This window comes from Mobula birostris, chromosome 6, assembly GCF_030028105.1.
Source record: "Mobula birostris isolate sMobBir1 chromosome 6, sMobBir1.hap1, whole genome shotgun sequence".
NCBI lineage: Eukaryota > Metazoa > Chordata > Chondrichthyes > Myliobatiformes > Myliobatidae > Mobula > Mobula birostris.
This window is the reverse complement of record NC_092375.1, coordinates 123,826,584-123,847,513: the sequence shown is the minus strand read 5'-3', so window position 1 is coordinate 123,847,513 and position 20,930 is coordinate 123,826,584. Positions and strand designations below refer to the sequence as shown.

General features: G+C 42.5%; 1 protein-coding gene across 3 annotated transcripts in view; it reads left to right on the top strand.

Annotated features, from left to right (window-relative positions):
* The window catches only part of LOC140199341 (receptor tyrosine-protein kinase erbB-4-like), a 986,886-nt gene that overhangs the window by 625,595 nt on the left and 340,361 nt on the right, over positions 1-20,930 (top strand). For all 3 annotated transcript variants that reach the window (XM_072261212.1, XM_072261213.1, XM_072261211.1), the window contains exons 5-7: positions 2,438-2,503; positions 13,352-13,470; positions 19,002-19,143. In XM_072261212.1, coding sequence (XP_072117313.1) covers positions 2,438-2,503; positions 13,352-13,470; positions 19,002-19,143 — 327 coding nt within the window. The remainder of the gene's footprint in view (positions 1-2,437; positions 2,504-13,351; positions 13,471-19,001; positions 19,144-20,930) is intronic.

Sequence of the window (20,930 nt, the reverse complement as noted above, 5' to 3'; positions counted from 1 at the left end):
CTAAATGCCAAAGCCTTTATTCTGAGATGAAGACCCTTGGTTTGCCATTCTAATTTCAGGGAAACTGTCTCTGAATGACTTGGCCACATTGCTGGTTGAATAATCACACTGGACATGGTATAAACATCCCTATTTCCAATTATTCCTCTTCTCTGTTCCAGACCAGTGGATTAATAAACCACTAGTCTACTGTTGGGTCACACGATGAGGTTACGTTTGTCCTCCATTATGAGTGAAGCTTGGTAATACTAAGGACAGAGAGACTGTGGGGATAAGATTGAGCATGGTATATCTGTCCAGGGAAGGAGAGATCAACAAAGTTCCTGTTCCTCACCTTTATTGGCTACTTCGCCTACCTAAACCCGAAGATGTTCACTGATTGGGTATTGCTAAGGTGATGCCAGTGTCAGGGTTGAACGTACTTATAGAAATTTCCATGGGCAATCAATGTATCATCAAAGTAGTCCTTCGAAATGTCTGTCTGCCCCTGAGAGGGGAAGTAAGAACTGGCACCCGGTAGTGAGTATCGAAACCAGAATCCAGATATCATTGGGACAAAGGGACAAAGGATAGCATTTACCATATGTTTGAGAATTCGATGTTCATGGAAAGTGTGCAGTTGGAAAATAAGGTGCTGTTCCTCTAATTTGCATCCTGTCTGTTTTTCCTGGAATGAAGGAGATTAAGAGGAGTTATAATTTATGCACAGAAAATAATGAAGGGCTCGGGTAGGGTAGTCCGTAAGAATCTTTTCCCCCTATCAGCAGTGAATAAAACTAGAGGACATAGATTAAGGGTAAGGGGTAAAGTCATTCAGAGGGGATCTGTGGGGACCTTTACCTCATCAGAGTGGTGAGCACTGGGATACACTGCCCGCGAGGGTGGTGGAAGCAGAGTCACTGAAAACTTGTAAGAAGATGAACACTTAAATTGCCTCGGCAGAGAAGGCCATGGACCAAGTATCGGAAGATGGAATTAGCATGGAGAGTGCCCATTGGTTAGCATGGATGTGATGGGCTGAATGGCCAGTTTCCATGCTGTATGATTTATTTCAAGTTCTCACAATGATTATGTGCTCTGCATTTTTAGTGTTCTTTGAAATCAGCTTCCCCTGAATGCCTGTTTAGAGTTTTCAGGGATTATTGCATATTTATATACAACAGCTTTAGACTAAAGTTGGGAACATCTTAAATTTATCACATCTAATTGAATTGAATTGATTTATTATTGTTATATGTACTAAGGTAGAGTTAAAAGCTTGTCACTTATACTCTTCATGCAAATCAATTCATTACACAGTGCTCTGAAGTAGTACAAGGTGGACCAGAAGGTTCTCAGCCCGAAACGTCAACTGTACTCTTTTTCATAGATGCTGCCTGATCTGCTGAGTTCCTCCAGCATTTTGTGTGTGTTGCTGTAGAACAAAGTGTAACAGCTAGAGAGAAGGTGCAGTGCAGGCAGACAATAAAGTGCAAGGTCATAATGAGTTAGACTGTAAGGTCAAGGGTCCATATCTCTTAAGTTTATAGATGAGACTGTAGATATGTTCTCGAAGATATTGGCTGTGAAGGAGTATTTTATTTATAAGGAGAGCCTGGATACACTGCATTTCTAATCCTTCAAGGCAAGGAGGATGAATGGGGAACTACAGAATTATAAGGCTCAAGAAAGGGTAGTTAGTTAAAAAGCAGCACACATAAAAGTTGCTGGTTGAAATTCCAGCATCTGCGGATTTCCTCGTATTTGAGTTAGTTAAAAACTTTTCTCTTCAGCATAAGTGTTTGAAGCTGGAAGGCATAAGTTTAAGGTAAAGAATCAGATGTTTAGAGACAATCTGAAGAAATATTTTTATACCCAGAGAGTGATTGGAATCAGGAACAGACTGCCTGAGTGGCTGGTGGAGACAGGTACTCTCATAACATTTAAGAAGTATCCGGAGGAATGTTTAAATTTCCAAGGCATACAAACCAAGTGCTGGTAAATGGGACCAGTTGATGGCGACATGGATGTAGTGGTCTAAAGGACCTGTTTCTGTACTCTATGACTATGATTCTATATGTCTTCGATTTTCCCCAATCTTCTCCTTTTAGGTGAAAAGACTGTCACCTTTTGTTGTAATTTCTCAGCTCTGCATTAAAATCTTTATTGAATATTTGCCAATTTTCATGCAAATATGCAAATCTTTATAATAATGCTACAGATGCCAGAGGTTCCAGAAAGAAATTCGCCACTATTTTTCTCAATATATGTATGGCTAGTGTTGTCCATGACAGAATCCCTCTATCCATGCAATTACTAATTGACAATTTCTCAATTTATCATTTACCATTTACTATTTAGTGATTATGTTTTTGAAATGAACTCACTGTACGGTTGATCGGCATGTTTAATATGCAGTTGGTGATATATTGGGTGTAATTTTTGTCCTTGTTCACAGGTGGAAGATGCCACAAATCTTGCAATGGCCGATGCTGGGGTCCATCTGAGAACCAATGTCAAACCCGTGAGTATCCCTCATAAAGCACAGCTACACCACAAATGCCCACTCTGCACCTACATGTAATAATCAGAATTTGATGAATCCCATTGCAAATAACTTCTTTAAACATGGGAAGAGCAACACAAAAGCGGCCGAGATGGAAGACCAGGTACTATATATCAAATATTTGTCATGGGTAGTGGTCAGGCGTAGCCAGTAAGAGCAGCTTCACCACACGATAGTAATCTGTTTTGAGAGTTCACTTTGTTGACAGTCTCTGCCAACGTACAGCCATATAATTCTGAAATAGATTGATGCTGTTGTATCTGTCACACCAGACAGAGAACTCACACCATAACCCAGAGGTCAACATCTCCTTGAGGCTGGGCTACCGATTTTTGAAGGGATGTCTTCTGCCTCTCCATATCAGACACTTGTCAGTGATTAGCTACTCTACAGCTATTGTTATATCAATAAAAATGGAATGTATGGGTCTCTTTCATGCACTTCGATGAAATTCCATTCTTCTTCCAGCAAGGGTGATTTTAATTTTCAGGTATTGTTTTGCAATCTGTCATGGAATAATTTTGCAGGGTGGAATCTAGTTCTGCCTCCTCCTCACTGAACGGAAAGATGAAAATATATAAAGGAATGCTTCTGAACAGATTGGAGTCTCCTCCCTCTTCCACTCATACAGCACTGTGGTTGTCAGTGCCTATTATTGTCATTACCTCCAAGGTCATTTACCTGACTAAGTCTATTTTTGCCAGCCAGCCCCATCCAATTATATGGCTCTTGACAGAACTCACCATGCAAGTGTTGTATAAACTCGAGTTTATTATTGTGCGGAAGTACAGTGAGGTGCAGTTACAAAGATAAACTTGCTTGCTGTAACATCGTAGGAACATAGGTTCAGACAGTAAGACACAGAACATCGGTTACTCATGAATTATATAAGACAGTGATAAAGAGAGTGCAAAAGAAACTTAATCAGAGACAAGTCCATCATCTTCTGTGGCTTAGGTAGGATTAGGGTACTGCAGTTCGAATCACGAAACTAATGGTTGTAGTTAAGTGACTGTTCCTGAACCTGGTGGTGTGGGAATTCAGGCTTCTGTATTTTCTGTCTGATGGTAGCAGTGAGAAGAGGGCATGACCAGATAATAGCGATCTTTCATGATAAATATTGCCTTCTTAAGGAAGTGTCTCTTTGGTGTTTCTCAAGTTCCAACAAAGTCTAAATAAGATTTATTATCAAAGTACGTATATGTCATCATATACTATCTCAAGATTCATTTTCCTGCATATATTTGCAAGAAAATAAAGGAATACAATAGAATTTATGAAAATCAATAAGCAAAGTCTGACAGACAACATACAAAAGAAGACAAATTGTGCAAATAAAACAATACATGGTACTAAGAACATGGTTGTAGAGTCCTTGAAAGTGAATCTGTGGGTTGTGGAATCAGTTCAGAGTTGTGGTGAGTGAAGTTATCCATGCTGGTTCAGAAGCCTGATGGTTGAAGGGGAATGACTGTTCCTGAACCTGGACCTAAGGCTCTTATACCTCCTGCCCAATGGTTTTAGCAAAAAGAAACAATGGTCTGGATAGTGAATACACTGATATTCCCTGTAACCATGCAAAGGCCTTGGATACCCACCAAGTATAAATGCAGACATCCCACCTCTCCCGGAAGTTCCGGGAGTCTCCCACATATCAATAGTGGCTCCCTGCCGCCCACAAATTATATACAATATCCCGGAAATAGGTTTTTTGGAGAGGGAGAGGGAGAGGGAGAGGGAGAGCGAGCATCCTGATTGGTCTCTCTTCGTGCTAAGAGTGGCCCCCAACCAGGAAACGATATGATTTGGCGATATGAGTCAGCTGAACCTTTCCTCATTTCCTGTCATGCACTGTTGAATTTTAACACACGTGAGGTCATCAGTGACCCAAGACGTGCAAAGGAATGGGTCCGTGACCCATTTGTGAATGTCCCCGGTGGATCATCCATGCCAGCGCGGGAAAAAGATCAAATCCTCGAGCTTGCAAATGACGGTGGGCTGAAAAGTATGCTTGACATAACGTCTCTGCTGGCATTCTGGATCAAAGTCAAGGCTGAATATCCTGAGATAGCCACGAAAGCACTGAAAACGTTGCTTCCATTTCCAACATATTTCTGCAAAGCGGAGTTTTCTGCGATGAATGCGACAAAAGCTAAATTGTGGAATAGACTGGACATAAGGAACCCCCTTCAAGTATCACTGTCTCTCATCACCCCTCGATGGGACCGTATTGTTGCAGGAAAACAAACCCAGGGCTCCCACTGATTCAGCGATATTGGTGTGTTGCAATGATTTTATATGTTCATACGAGGAAAATATGCACTGTGTTTAATATCCGAATGTTACTTAAAATGTTATGATGCTATTGACTTATAAGTGACTTGTAATTCAGTGGTCCCCAACCTCCGGTCGCGAAGAATACAGCGGTACAGCGGTGGCCGGAACGCACCCAGCACACCTTTAAGAAAAAAGCCGAAATAAGCAAGCCAATTAATTAGGTGCCGCCCGGCACTTAAAGATGTGCTGGGCGCGTTCTGGCTACCGCTGCATTCTTCGCGGCCCGGAGGTTTGGGACCACTGTTACAATTGACTTATCACTATATTCATGCGAGGAAAATATGCGCTGTGTGTTTAATATTAAATTTGTTAGATAAACCCCTTTAGAAATGAAATTGAGTGTATTAGCCACTTACAAGTAACTTATAGTTGACTTATCACCTATATTCCGGTCGCGTTTAACACCCCCCACCCCACCCCCAGGGTCGGCTGGTCCGCAAGAATATTGTCAATATTAAACCAGTCCACGGTGCAAAACAGGTTGGGGACCCCTGATTTAAACTAGCTGGCTCGCTGCCAAGGGGCTACGCTATTGATGTCCTACGTGATGAGGCCAAACTCCCTGTAGACTTGCTTAAAGTTGTAATAGAATAGACATGATAATATTATATAAGTACATATTTTAATGTCACATTTGCTGCATATACTCAACTTGGTTTACAGATTAGACAAAATCACTAAACAAAGTATTATATACACCCTTGGAGGTCGACGGGGGGGGGAGCGGGGAATATGGGGTTGTGGGGAGGTGGGGGTGCTACCTCCCTGAAATGAGTTCTTGCAGGGTGGGATGTGTGTAGGTGCTGCATGCACATCGAGATTCACAGAGTGTTCTGTTGGCACTGCAGGTACTGATTGGCTCTCGAGTTCTTTCACAAAGTTCAGTTGCACGTTTGATGTGAGTTGGGATGTGCAACAGGTGCTGCAGCCAATGGCATCAGTGCTAGCTGTAAGGAGGTCAAAGGTGATCTCAGTCCTTGTACACTAGGTGAGGACAGAGATACTGTTGTTGACAGACAATATTACCCTTGAGTATCCATGTTCTTCACTCTGATCTCATCTGTCACCTCTGCCAGTGACACCTTGATTATTCAACTTGGGGTGGGGGAGGAAATAGACCATCCCTGTCTCTCTTCAAACATCCCTTAGGAAAAAGACCTTCCTCCCAATCTCCACTTTTCACAACCAAGGTCTTCAGATGGGCACTGGGAAAATCAGGGTACCCACGGGCTTCATGGGACCTGGCTTCCCACAGGCTCCCTGGAGCAATGCAACCTTTGCTGCCACAAGGAGCTTACCCAACAGGAAGAGCAAGCATGGTGTTAATCTGTGCCAGATAGCTGCAACTGATGCTAAAACCTTGATGAAATTGCACCCATGGGTGCATAGTAAGGCCTGTGGTGCAGCACTGCACCCATAGGATAACTTCCGTCTCCACAACTCTGAACTGATTCTACAGCCTCTGGACTCACTTTCAAGGACACTACAACTCACGTTCTCAGTATTATTTATTTATGTTGTTTTTATGTGCGTAGTTTGTCTTCTTTTGCACATCGGTTGTCTGTCAGTACATGGTGACATATACATGCCTAGGTAATAAATTTACTTTGACTTTGGTCAAGTTCAGAGATGGCGTTGCACCCCACTCCCATCATCAGCATCATAAAGTTCACTCAGTGCTCTTCTGTCCTCACCCTGTCACTCGACAGTCAATATCCTCCATCTACTTATTCGAATGCCCCGCCACACCTTCGCTCACCATTTCTCCAAGTCCTGCTTCTCTGATTTGACTTCATCAGCATCTGTTTACTCTTCCAGTATTCAGGGGAGAGTTGATGGAGGCATACAAGGTTATGATGGGTATAGTAGGGTAAATGTAAGCAGGCTTTTTTTTCCACTGAGGTTGGGTGAAACTAGAAATAGAGGTCATGGTTTAAGGATGGAAGGTGAAATATTTAAGGAGAACCTGAGGGGGAGCTTCTTCACTCAGAGGGTAGTGAGAATGTGGAACTAGCCGCCAGCGCAAGTGCTGACTGTGGGGTTAATTTCAACATTTAAGAAAAATTTGTATAAGTACACAGATGGGAGGGTTATGGAGGGCAGGTTGATGAGAGTAGGCAGATTAATAGTTTAATAGATGGGCTGAAGGGCCTGTTTCTGTGTTTGTAGTGTCTATGACTCTATCACTTGTATTTTTTTTATTTGTTAAATGTTAACTTGAGTCATAGAGTTACACAATACTGATACAAGCCCTTTGGCCCAAATCATCCTCGCTAACCAAGACACCCATCTAATTCGTCCCATGTTTAGCCTATATCCGTTTGCTATCTTTCCTATCCATGTACCTGTCCAAGTGTCCTTTAAATGTTGTTAATGTACCTGCATCAACTACTTGCTCTAACTGCTCAGTCCATATACGGATCACCATCTGGGTGAAAAAGCTGCCCCTCAGGTTTCTACTAAATCGCTTTCTTCTCATCCTAAACCTACGCTCTGTAGTTATGAATTACACAGCTCGGAGAAAAGGACTGAATTCACACTATCTCTGACCTTCCTGATTTTATGCACGTCTGTAATATCACACCTCATTCTCCGACACAACAGTGAATGAAGTTCTATCCTAGCAAGCCTCTCCCTATAACTCAGTCCCTTAAGTCATGACAACATTCTTGTGAATCTTTTCTGCACTCTTTCAACTGAACGGTATATTTTATTGATTTTATTTTACCTATTTGCATTCTGTAGCAGGGTGATCAGAACTGAACACAATACTCCAAATGTGGCCTCACTAATCTCTTGTACATAACATCCCACTTGTATACTCAGTAAGGTGACTGTTGAGGACCAGCATGGCAAAAGTTTTCTTCACCACCCTAACTATCTGTGATGCCACTTTCGGAGAACGATGTACTTGTTAGGGTCATCTGTTGTATAATTAAGTTGAAGCTGGTAAGTACATAAGAATGTAACGGGCTGAATTTTTCTGACAGAGTCCCTCTCATTTCTTGTGTCACCATAGCCACAAGCATCCCAGATCTGGATCACCTCAGGCTGAGACCATCCTGGAACAAGGATAAGGTCTCGAGAAAAATATTCGGTCAAGATGTGCCCCCAGAATCTGTCACATCTACAGAGCTCCTATGGAATTCTTTGGTGTCACCATTAGCTTTGACAACTGTCTTTTTTTCCAGTGCTTCTACATATCTCTGACAGAAACTTCTGATAACTTTCAAAATGAAATAAAATTTAAATCGTTGAAAATTTGAAGATCAAGGATCAACTTTATCACCATTTATACTTACATGTAGTAGGAATTTCCTGTGGTGCATTGGCAAGACATGCAACAAAAATATTTAACAGTTATAAAGAATAAAGAGTAATGTAAATATAAAATCAGAGGTTAAAGTATGGAATAAATACATAAGTACCAGCATGTATTTATAATATATATAGCGTTTTAAAAAGTGTTTTGGAGTGTTTACAATCCAGTGTAGTGACAGGCGATAGTAGATAGAAGGGAGTGGGGGCTAACTAGAATGGTTGATCAGATTAACTGCCTGGAGGAAGAAACTTTTAAGATGCCAAGTACCATCATTAAACAAATAAAACAAAAACAACTTATAAATTCTACTGTATAATTAAGCACGTGCATGTAATTGAATTAGGAAAGCACAACTGACCTTTCTTCCTTGTTGCTGGGCAGTTTCCATTCAGATGAATCCTCTTGGGTTTTGCTGCAGGTCTAACCTGGCACAGGAGCTGAGGGTGAGTTCCCCAGTGTGGGCACAAGGTAACTCCAGCAAGCTCCTGCTTCTTCTTCATTCCAGCAGTCTGCCGAGCTTCCCCGATGATCCTGGGACTTCCCCCCTTCACATGGCAACTTTGAAACCTGCAGGCACTATAAATGGGTGGAACTGCTGAACCATTTAAATCTTGACGTATCACTACAAATTCTACTTTTTTGTTTAAAGTAAATTCTTGTAACAGACCCAACACTTTGATGGAAAATGTTACTAGTAGCCCAGGGCTGCTTTATTAAAAGCAAATCCATTTCTGGTACTGCTGACACAACAGAGTGGAATATTATCAAACATGTCGGTGTTGGTGGCAAAGCACTGAACCAATGTCAGATCAACTTTCATTTTTTCTGCACTTCCACTGTAAGCTAGGAATTGGATTGAAAACGTTAAGTTCCTGCGGCAGCTTGAATATTTAGGAGGTATATTGATCTTCATACTTTTTGCTGTGCCTCTTTTATTTGTAGGCATTTGAAAGTTCACACAAGTTAGAGAAAGAACCATGAACCTCATTTTTTTCTGGCAATCTGGTTTTAAATTACCCAAATGATAATATTATGTATGCTGGTATTTCATAAAATCAATTTCCCTAGACATAATAATGAGGCAAAAAAGAAATGTGAGCATTCATATTCAAAAATGTCACTGATCGAATGACAACTTGAGTCTTTTCTCTAATGGGAGCCGTAGAAGTGACTCACCGCTTGGTCAGATCAGTCACACCTTAATAAAGTAGTTAACAATCTAGCTGAAACATTTTTTCACCCTCCAAATCGAGACTGAACTAAAGGGGAAAGTAAGATATTAGGGAATGAGAGAGGACTTAAGAAAACCTTGCTTACCAACTGATACTAAGAGCTGTGGGTTCTGTGGATTCTAACCTGGCCTTTGGACCCCAAGCATCACCATCACGCATCCACTCACTTCGACATGAAACTCAGCCTTTAGTTTATGTCAGTTGTTCTTTAAATGAACTGCAAGCAGGATACAAGCAAGGTAATAGACGGAGCCTTATGGCACACTCTGAAGATGGTAGCAACCCACCAACCTTAAGGAACACACATAAAAATTGCTGGTGAACGCAATGGATGGGGTACGAGGGGGAGGTGGGGCATTAGCGGAAGTTAGAGAAGTCAATGTTCATGCCATCAGGTTGGAGGTTACCCAGACGGAATATAAGGTGTTGTTCCTCCAACGTGAGTGTGGCTTCATCTTGACAGTAGAGGAGGCCATGGATAGACATATCAGAATGGGAATGGGACGTAGAATTAAAATGTGTGGCCACTGGGAGACCCTGCTTTCTCTGGCGGACAGAGCGTAGGTGTTCAGCAAAACGATCTCCCAGTCTGCGCCGGGTCTCGCCAATGTATAGAAGGCCACATCGGGAGCACCGGACGCAGTATATCACCCCAGCCGACTCACAGGTGAAGTGTCGCCTCACCTTGAAGGACTGTCTGGGGCCCTGAATGGTAGTGAGGGAGGAAGTGTAAGGGCATGTGTAGCACTTGTTCCGCTTACAAGGATAAGTGCCAGGAGGGAGATCGGTGGGGAGGGATGGGGGGATGAATGGACAAGGGAGTCGCATAGGGAGCGATCCCTGCCGAAAGTGGGGGGGGGGGGGGAGGGAAAGATGTGCTTAGTGGTGGGATCCCGTTGGAGGTGGCCTTAAGGTAGGTGGACCAACCTTAAGGTAGTATTTTCCCTAGTAACAGACAGCCATGTACCACACTACTCCCCCTTTACAAACAGAAATTTACTGATAAAATATTTACATTGGAGGCTTATCTACACTGATAAGTCAACAGAGGTTAATCGTGAATTTGTATGTTCAGTGTCATTAGATATATTGACTCATGATTTCTTTTGCAGTTCTCAAGAAACTACAAGCACAATTTATCCACAGTAATGTGTTTAGACATTGTTCATAAGTAACATATTTGCATTCACAGCCTTACTGCAAAAGATTATTTAACATATTCACAATTGTATGTAAGACCTGCAACAAACTCAGGCTATGTCCACACTAGACCAGAAAAATCCATAACCGAAGCTTTGTCTCTTCGTTTTGACCCTCCGTCCACACTGAAATGGCGTTTTACTCCCCCGAAAATGGAGATTTTCTAAAACACTTTCCAAAGTGTTTAAATCTGAAAACGCCCTCTGGGCGTTGTAGTGTGTACGGGGTAACCGGAGGTTTTAAAAAACCTGTCATCCCTTTCATCAGCGAAGAGTCTATGGCTGTAGGAAATGTTTCCAGGGTGACCCCTCTGTGGGAGTGGGGGAGATGTTGGTGGGGCCACCCGGGGGTCTGTGTGTCCGTATGTATAGCTATTGTAGTGGCTGTGAGGCTGGTATTGTGGCAGTGAAAAGTACTGGGGGGGAGCCATCATATTCCTCATCATTGCAAATCCCTCTGCAACAGAGTTAGTCAGTTTTTCAATGTTCATCGTCAGCCAGGTCATACTGTCCGTGAACTCCCTGTTGGTTGCCTCCATACGCTCCAGTATTTGTTTTTTTTAGTTTTAAGTCCTCCTGTGCGAGAGCCAACAGCTGTCCGTCGTATGGCAATTTCCTTTTAAGTTTTTCTAGTCTGTAACTGGACAAATGCGCACCAAGTATACTGTTTCCTCTTTGTTTTCTGTAGCTGTGTCCTGTGCATGCCCAGTAGGAAGAGATTCGCCCAAATACCCGTTTGGACGGAGGTATTTTCAAAAACGCCTGGTGTGGATGCCTATCATTTTTACGCGAAACCGGTGTTTTCAAAATTACCTGGTCTAGTGTGGACGTAGTTTAACTGTATACATAGGGTCATTCTACTTGGAAGCCAGCTCTCTGGCCCATTGAATCAATACTGAGCATCAACCCATTTACACATAATCTATACCATCACCATTTTAATTTCCCCACATTCCCCTCACCTCCTCCCAGACTCTACCCCTCAGCCATGCTAGGGGCAAAATGCAGTGGACAATTAGTTGAACAATTTGAAAACATAAAGTTCAAATTACTAATACTGCAACCTGAAATAAGCCTGTAACGTATCACCTGACCCACAATCCGTTGTTCTGTATCAAGAGATTAAGATTTGCATCTCCACCACAACGTTCTTTGGCTGTTATTGTTTTGTTGCCTGCTGCGTTCTGTGTTGTTCTGCTGAGCATTGTGGGTAGCCGAATGAGTGGCAACACTTGAGGCCTGGTCCCAGCGCAAACTCGGGTTTGTTGATGAGTAATGCAAAAGACACATTCCACTGTATGCTTCGATATTAACGTGACAAATACATTTAAATCTTGAATCGTGAACCTTGAATGTTCATACATGTGTAGGCACACACACACACACACACACACACACACACACACACAAACACACACATGGTGAAGAAACGAAGCCCATTGAATAAAACAAAATTGATGTGCATTTCACTTACTACAAGAACCAAATGGAAGTAAAATTCCTGTAACAATGAAATTACTGCCCACTTATAATGAAAATTGAAGTATATTAATCTTCCATTACAGATGACACAAAAATGAAGTTGAATAGGCCGAGTGGATCATTGGAAGCTGATAGATCTAAAGTGCCTAATCTCTGTTTGCCCCTCACTGAGATCCACTTAATTATGCTTTTAGAAGCCCGGCTTCGTCTCCGATGCAGTGCACAGCCACTCTCTGGATTGCAGTGCTTTTCTGCAAAGTGTAAATTCAGGCCATGGGTCAGACTCACAACTCAGGGAAGTGGAAAGATAGACACCTCCTCTGGATTAGCGAGTGCCTGGATCGATATCAAATGCAGCAATTTCAAGGCCGGCAGACCATTTGCCATGCGTGAACTTGAGCTAGTTGTTTCTTTCATAATATCAAACTGTCAGTCAGTTCATTGGTTTCTCCTGTAGCGATGTTTTAATATGACAAACAAGAATTCATTACACCAGGGCCCATTGTATTAAATGTATATAAACCTCACACCACTGTCTGTCTTGCACAGTTCATTTCTTTTATACAGTAAGATTTTGTATTGACAGAGGACTCAGACAGTTTAATATATTATGTTTATATATGTATGCTAATACTCAGTATTCCTGGTGAAAGATTTATTCATCACAAAGCTAAGTCTGAGGGCCCAAAGAGACTCATCCACTTTTTTCTATCATACCCCTGGATGCAAGCTTCTCTACAGTAAGTGTGTGCTTGTCTCCCAGTTGTGACACCTGTACTGTGAACCAGTTTCAAAACAATCCAGTGTTTGTGCTCAGATTTCTCCCCAAAGAAGATGGTAAATAAATCCGAGCACCATGTACGGCAAGGACTACGTGCCTCTGAGTTCCATTGTCACTTTCTGAAACAGATTTTGTTTCATTTTAAGCACTTTGATTCTCAAGGAAGAGTCCAGGTGAAAGTATTTTGCTAATCTGCAGATTTCTCCTGGGTAAAAAAAAGAGAGAAATAATAATGGAAAGCTTTTAGATTTGTTGTTACCAAGATAAGCTCCTTCATTCACAGCCTCCTGTGTACAGGGCAATCATTCCCTTGGTAATTTGCTTGTGCAAAATGCTCCTGTAATTTTGCAGTATTAAATGGACAATAACTTGTCAGACAATTCCTCCCTTGAAAGGGAAGCGCGACATTGATGTGCCCTCGCCTTGAAATTGCATGTGCTCTTTCCTTTGCAGTTACGAAGACGGTGTGCGCCCAGCAGTGTGACGAGCGATGCTTCAGCCCATTTGTGAGTGACTGCTGCCACCGGGAATGTGCAGGAGGCTGCTCGGGCCCAAAGGACACCGATTGCTTCGTACGTGGCCACAAGTAGCATGAACCCATCATGCATATGTTGCAGTATTATTGACATATTTCATCTGCAGTACATTGCCACAGGACCGACTCCAGCTCATCATGTTATTATTGGCTGATTCCCAAAGCCATTTCAGATTAATTGCGCTATTGTTTATGTATTTCAACTGATTCATAGTAACATTGGCTCTCTTAGCTTCATTACAGTAACAATGACCCATTCCGTTCCCAATTAATGTACATGTCTAATCATTGTGGAAACTCCTAATTCTGGTCACCAGTTTGTGGCCTCATTTTTCCCATCTGAAGGATTGGTGTCCCACCTGAGACAATGCAATCTGCTCTGCATGGTTGAACTTCACAATACTAAAGCAGCACGTTATATATGACAGTAATAATTAAACCAAGAAAGGCTTCATTTTTCTACTCTCCACTGTAGTGAATCTATGGTCTGCATTCTTTGCCTATCTTCTGAGCTGCATTGAGCGATAAGAGGGCTAGTTGTAATGCCTTTTGTAGTAGTTATTCCGCACTCTCCTCATTAACACCACAACTACTTCACCTAAAACTACCCTGCCTATCATCAGCCACTTCTATGATACCGACAGCCTGGCATTCTGACCTTTTCCCCAGTAGAGAATCAGTTGTCTTTGAGCTAACTTTTAATTAATGGCTGACCAGAATACAAAGTCTGATAATGTGCTTTTATGAGTTTATGCTTTAGGCCTTTTTAGAATACTCCTTTGATTATGCCGGTTTGAAATACTTCAGCTTAAAGATGTATTTTCATTTGCTCAAACTGCTGACACAAAGCCTTGCTTGATAAAAAGTAAAACATACCTTGCTAAGTTATCTCTGGCTGGACAGAGATAAAGGACAATACATACCTTGAACTGTTACAACAAGATAGTAGTAAAGCAATATTAGTGATGAAGGTTAACATGTATATTGGTTGTAGGAAAATATTAATCCAACCCTGAGGTACATTTGGTACTGTAAAATGGAAAGGGTTTGATCTCAGCAATAGGCTAATATTTAAAATTATAATTAGGCTTTCTGAATCCATAAATTAATAATATAACTTAAAGAACCTGATGCTAATTTAGTCCATCAGAAGATGTTTACAATTAATATTGATTGAATGGCAGCACATGGGCTAATCATGACTTTAAAGAAAGACAGCTTTCTTTACCTTGTGATTCAGCAGGGTATATCATTGTTGAGTAACTGGTGTTTGCTTCCTCTCTCTGAAACCTTTAACGGAGGCAGGCATTCTTACTATAATCTTACTAGAATTACATAGTGACATGAACAGACTATTCAGCCCTTCAAACATGCTATATCCTTTGTTGCATCTTAACTCTGCCTAAACTTAAGAAAGAATACGCTGGCCAAGCAGACATTTTGTGCTAAAGGAAGAAAGTACTGGAAACACTCAGCAGGTCAGCATCATCTGTGAAGTAGGAGGAAGAGTTCATGACAACAGGGTCTTCAACCTGAATTGGCAGTTACTTCTCTCTCTACAGATAATGAGTGTTTCCAGCAGTTTTGGATTTGACTTCAGATTGGCAGGTTTTAATTTTCAAAAATTTGCACTCTCAGTTTTTACATTTTTCACTAGCTCCAGCCGGACCTCAACAGATTTTTGAGGGGTTGGTTTCAGCAGATTTTAATCATTCTGAACTTCTACTTATTAATACTCAGTGGAATGGAGGCCTGGTCAGAGAAACATTCACTTAATTAAACCTTTAAACGATGAAGACAGGGAATGGGCAGATGTTAAATGTCTTGGCTGAGAAATTCGTCAGCAGCTGTAAAATGGTTCAGTATTTTGTTGTTAGCTCTACCCTGAGGATTTCTCAGTGAGATTGGAAGTGCTGTTGGGTACAGCCTGTACATTCAGGGCTGCTTGTTTACATACCACAGGGACCGGGAGGACAGTCGTGTAAGTGCAGGACCACAGGAAAAGGAAGCAGAGGGAGTGTTAGGTTTCGCTGGTGGGGTAGGTCCATGGATGAGTGGGAGAAGAGTAAGGAACACCTACTGGAGTTTCATAGACACATAGACACATGGTTGGTGGTTCTGGGGCAGGATTGGAAGGACGGAGAGAGTAAGATTGGTGGATGTGTGGCTGACAGTAATGGGACAGGATTGATGAGATGGAGGGCTGGTGGTCCTGGGGTGGGATTGTGAGGTCATGGCCTGGGATCATTGGGCTGTATGGCTGGTAGTCTTGAGGTAGTACAGTATTGGTAGGTTATGGGGAAGCAGGGAATGGTGGTTAAGACCAAAAGGTGCAGCAGCAGAATTAGTCCATCCAGACCATGAGTCTGCTCTGCAATCAGTCATGGCTGGTTTGCTTTTCTTTTATCAAATCTATTCTCCTACCTTCTGCCCAGAATCCTTAACTTCCTCACCAATCAAGAACCTATCAAACTCTTCCTTAAGTACACCTAATGACTTGATCTTTATCACCATCTGTGGCAATGAAATCCACAGATTCACCACCCACTGGCTGAAGAAATTCCTTCTCATCTCAGTTCCAAAATGCGTCCCTTTATTAGGATTCTTTGCTCTCGGATCCTACACTCCCCTCCCAAGGAAATATTCTCTCCCCGTCCTCTCTATCCATATCTTTCAGTACTCAGTTCATTCCATTGAAATTATTCCCCCCCCCCCCCGCCACCGAAACCCTTTATCCTTCTGAATTCCATTGAGTGCAGGCTCAAAAACCATGAAACGCCCCTCATTATAGTTGGTCATCCCCCTCGGGTAGGTTTGGAAGGTCATGAGGTAGAATTTGTGGATATATGGCTGGTAGTAAAAGGGTGGGATTTATAGGTCACAGGGTAGGATTGTTGGTTAATGGTGAGTTCTACAAATGGGTTGGCGGGGTGACTAGTAGTCATGGAGAGTGCAGGTCGATACATGGGGGGAGGGGTTAATATAAGTTCTGGAGTTGTGACTGGCGGTGGGAGAGATGGTCAGTTGTGAAGAGTGTCAGTCGTGGCGGGAGTGGAATCTGTCCCGGAGGTTCAGCGGAGGGTGGTCAGAGATGTGGACTGGGATTGTCAGATTGCTCTGTGCTGTTGGGAGTCAGGATGAGCCCTCAAATTTGGATGTAGTCGCAGTCACTCTGGATTGCTGCCGTAACTCCTGCCCTAGCTCGTGTGGTCTTCTGCTGATGAAGGACCCCAGATCTGCATTGTCCACGGGGGCTGCACTCTCCACATTCAGCCTCCTCAGGGCAGTCGCACATTGCTCTCACAGAGAACTCTGAGTTTACAAGCTTCTTCCCACTCCCTACCAAGTTTGCAAATACGTTTAATTCTTCTTTCAAATTAGTCTGCCTAGCACATTGAAGAAAGAGGGTGACCCCTTTTCCTGACATAAAGCAAAATGCCCATAATACTGAAAATCTGAAATGAAAATCAGAAAATGCCAGAAATACCCAGCAGCTCAACTGGTGGAAAAGAACAAAATTAACATTTGACAGAATTTGGCATTAGTGTCCTACTAGGGTAGAATATTGTCTTATTTTTGTTTTTAATCTATGTTCTGTCATGTAATAAATCAAGAGTGATCTGATTGTAACCTTAACTATAATTTCTTGAGTAATCTTTTATCCCCTCCTTTATCAAAAAGTCTTTCTCCCCCTGACTTAAAATATTCAAAGACTCTGCTGGCACTGCCCTCTGGCCCAGAGACTCAGTCTTGGAGAAAAACGCATTGTCTCCTCTGTCTTAAATAGGCAAACCTTTAGTTCTAAATAATGACTCCTGGTTCTGGATTCTTCTCTACCCTTCCTTTCCACATCCATCCCGTCAATGTTCCTTCAGACCTTGCTGGTTCTCATTTTTCAGAGCTGTGATGGGCACAAGTCTGACGTGTCCAACCATTCCTCAGAGGACAATCCACCCATTCTAAGGAGACACAAGAAAATGCGGACACTGCGACGTGAAGCAACACACAATGTGCCGGAAGAACTCAATGGTCAGGCAGCATCTGTGGAGGGAAATAGAGGATGTTTTGAGTTGAGACCCTTCATTCCAGACGAGGAGTCTCAACCTAAAATGTTGATTGTCTATTCCCTCCATTGATGATTCCTGACTCACCGAGTTACTCCAGCACTTTGTGTGTCATCACCCATTCTAAGTATCAGTTTGATAAACCTTCTCTGATCAATTTCCTACAAAATCACATCCATAGGACATAGAACAGCACAGCACAGGAGCAGGCCCTTCAGCACAAAATGTCATGCCGAGCCAAATAGATTAGTCATCAAATGGCCAACTAAACTAATCCCTTCCCTTATTCCTGCACAATGTCCAAATCCCTCCATTTCCTCACACTCATTCATCGATCTAAACATCTCCTAAAAGCCCCTAATGTATCTGCCTCTACCACCACCCCAGGCAACGCATTCCTGCACCAACCACTCTCTGTGTGAAAAAAAAGTGCATCTCACATCTCCTTTAAAATTGCCACCTTTCACCTTAAATGCATGCCTTCTGGTACTAGATATTTCAAGTCTGGGAAAAAACATACAGGATGTCTATTCTGCCTGTGCTTCCCATAAATCTTATAAACCTCTATGTGATCTCCTCTCAGCCTCTTCTGCTTTAGAGAAAACAACCAAGTTTGTCCTCTAATCTTGGCAGCATCCTGGTAAACTTCTTCTACACCATTCCAAAGCCTTGATCCCCATCCCATAACGGGGTGACCAGAACCATAAGCAATCCTCCAGATGCAGCTTAACCAGAGTTTCATAAAGCTGCAAGCTGTATTTAAAGATCACTCATTAAATATCAGACAAAAGCAGTACGCAGTACTTGAGATGTCGTCTCTGCAATGTCTTTTCTAAATGATGCATAGCCTGCCTATCCTTTGTACTCAATTGATGCAGGAATAAACTATATTATCTTTTCCAGCTACTTCTTGTGCCTGCATGCTGGCAATTTGCAAATCCTGCTCTGGGGCGCTCACTTCACGCAGAATGTCTCACCGAAATTGCTGATTTAAAGTAGAGAACTGGAAAGGAGGAATGGAAAGGGTTATGTGGGATAGCTAGCAATGTGATGAGAGCATGTCACAGTAGTGGACAGGACTGGAATAGCTGTGACTTATTAAAATCAGAATCGGATTTATTAAAACATTACAATAATGATTATATAATAAATAAATAATTAGTGCAAAAAAAAAAAAAAAAAAAGCAAGCAAAATACTGAAGCCGTGTTCAAGAGTTCATGGACGTTCAGAAATCTGATGGCAGAGGAGTGGAAGCTGTTCCTAAAACGTTGAGTGTGTGTATTAGAATAATAAAAAACGGAGAATGCTAGAAATATTCAGCAGGTCATGCTGTATCTACGTAAAGAGGATCAGAATGAATATTTCAGGATGAAGCCCCTTTGTCAGAACTTGTTACAGTATTCGGTAGCTCAGACCATAAGAACCGTGAGCTGTTGTTACTCTTCACTGAATGGTGACTGCATTTGCTTCCTGTAACAATGCACCTCTCTCTTCATTTCACAGGCCTGCACCAACTTCAATGACAGTGGAGCTTGTGTCATTCAGTGTCCTCTGCCTTTCTTCTATAACACAATAACATTCCAGGTGGAACCTAATCCCAACGCCAAGTATACATATGGAGCCTTCTGCGTCAAGAAATGCCCACGTAAGTATTGCCAGAATAAAGGGCCTTGTTCGCTGCACTTGCGGATCAAATTCAAGTTTATTCTCACGGGCATACATTGGCAGCGATTAGAAGCCATGAAAATTCACTTTTTACATCAGCAGTACAGTACTGCCTAAGTTGTCAGCATGGTTAAGAAGTGTTCTGGCTTTCATTTCCCAGGGGAATGAGCTCAAGAGCCATGAGATAATGTTGCAGCTCTATAAAACCCTGGTTAGATCACACTTGGAGTATTGTGTTCAGTTCTGGTCTCCTCATTTTAGGAAGAATATGGAAGCTTTAGAGAGGGTGCAGAGGATATACACCAGGATGCTGTCTGGACTAGAGAACATGTCTGACAAGGGCTTTTTCCTTTGGAGTGCAGGAGGGTGAGAGTCAACTTGGTAGAGGTATATAAGAATTTTGGAGGTACAGGGAGATAGGACAGCCAGCACCTTTGTGCCGGAGTTGGCAATGGCAAATGCCAGAGGACATCTGTTTAAGGTGAGTGGAGAAAAGTGTAGGGGAAATGGCAGAGGGAGGTTTTTTACAGAGAGAGTGGTAGGTGCCATGGCTGGAGGTAGAGCTGATACAATAGGGACATTTAAGAGACTCTTAAATAGGCACATGGGTGTAGAAAAATTGGAGGGTTGTGGGCTGTGTAAGAGGGAAGGGTTAGATTGATTGTGGCATAGGTTTACCGCATATAGGTTGATGCAACATCCTGGTCTGAAGGACCACACTGCACTGTACTATTCTATGTCCCACGTAATGCTGGTGTCTAAGTTATGGTTTGGTTGAACCAGTACAGGAGCGTGGCTCAGGTCTCTGATGTGTGTATGTATCATCTTCAAGTGCCGTTTTGTATGACATAGGTGATCATGGCCATGATTGTTCTTGGCAAATCTTTCTACGGAACTGGTTTGCCATTTCCTTCTTCCGGGCAGCATCTTTACAAAATGGGTGACCCCAGCCATTATCAATACTCTTCAGAGATTGTCTTCCTGGTGTCAGTGATTGCTTCACCAGGACTTGTGATATGTACCTGCTGCTCATACGACCATCCACGACCTGCTCCCAATGCTTCACGTGACCCTGATTGGGGGGGGGGGGTTAAGCAGGTCCAACACCTTGCCCAAGGGTGATTTGCAGGCTAGAGGAGGGAAGGAGCACCTTACATCTCCTTTGGTGGAGAGGTACCTCCAACCTGCCACCCCACCAGCCCAAAGCGTGTGTATGCCTTGTGTGTCATTATCTGTGTATCATTATTTGTGCGTGTCTATATGTAGGGTGGCATGATAGCGTGGTGGTCAGCACAGCGCTTCACAGTACAGGCAACCCGGGTTCAATTCCTGCTGCGGCCTTTAAGGAGTTTGTACACTCTCCCCGTGACCATGTGGGTTTCCTCCGGGTACTCCAGTTTCCTCCTACAGTCCAAAAACGTACCGGTTGGCAGATTAATTGGTCATTGTAAATTGTCCCATGATTAGGCTAGGATTAAATCAGAAAATTGCAGGGCAGTGTGGCTTGAAGGACAAGAAGGCCCTATCCCCCGCTGTATCTAAATATATATATATATAGTTGGCCCTCTGTATCAGTGGGGGTTTGGTTCCAGGCCCCCCCGCGGATACCAATACCAAATTCCACGGATGCTCAAATCCCGTATATAAAATGGCTTAGTATTTGTACGTAACCTATGCACATCCTCCCGTATACTTTAAATCATCTCTAGATTACTTATAATACCTAATACAATGTAAGTGCTATGTAAATAGTTGTTATACTGTATT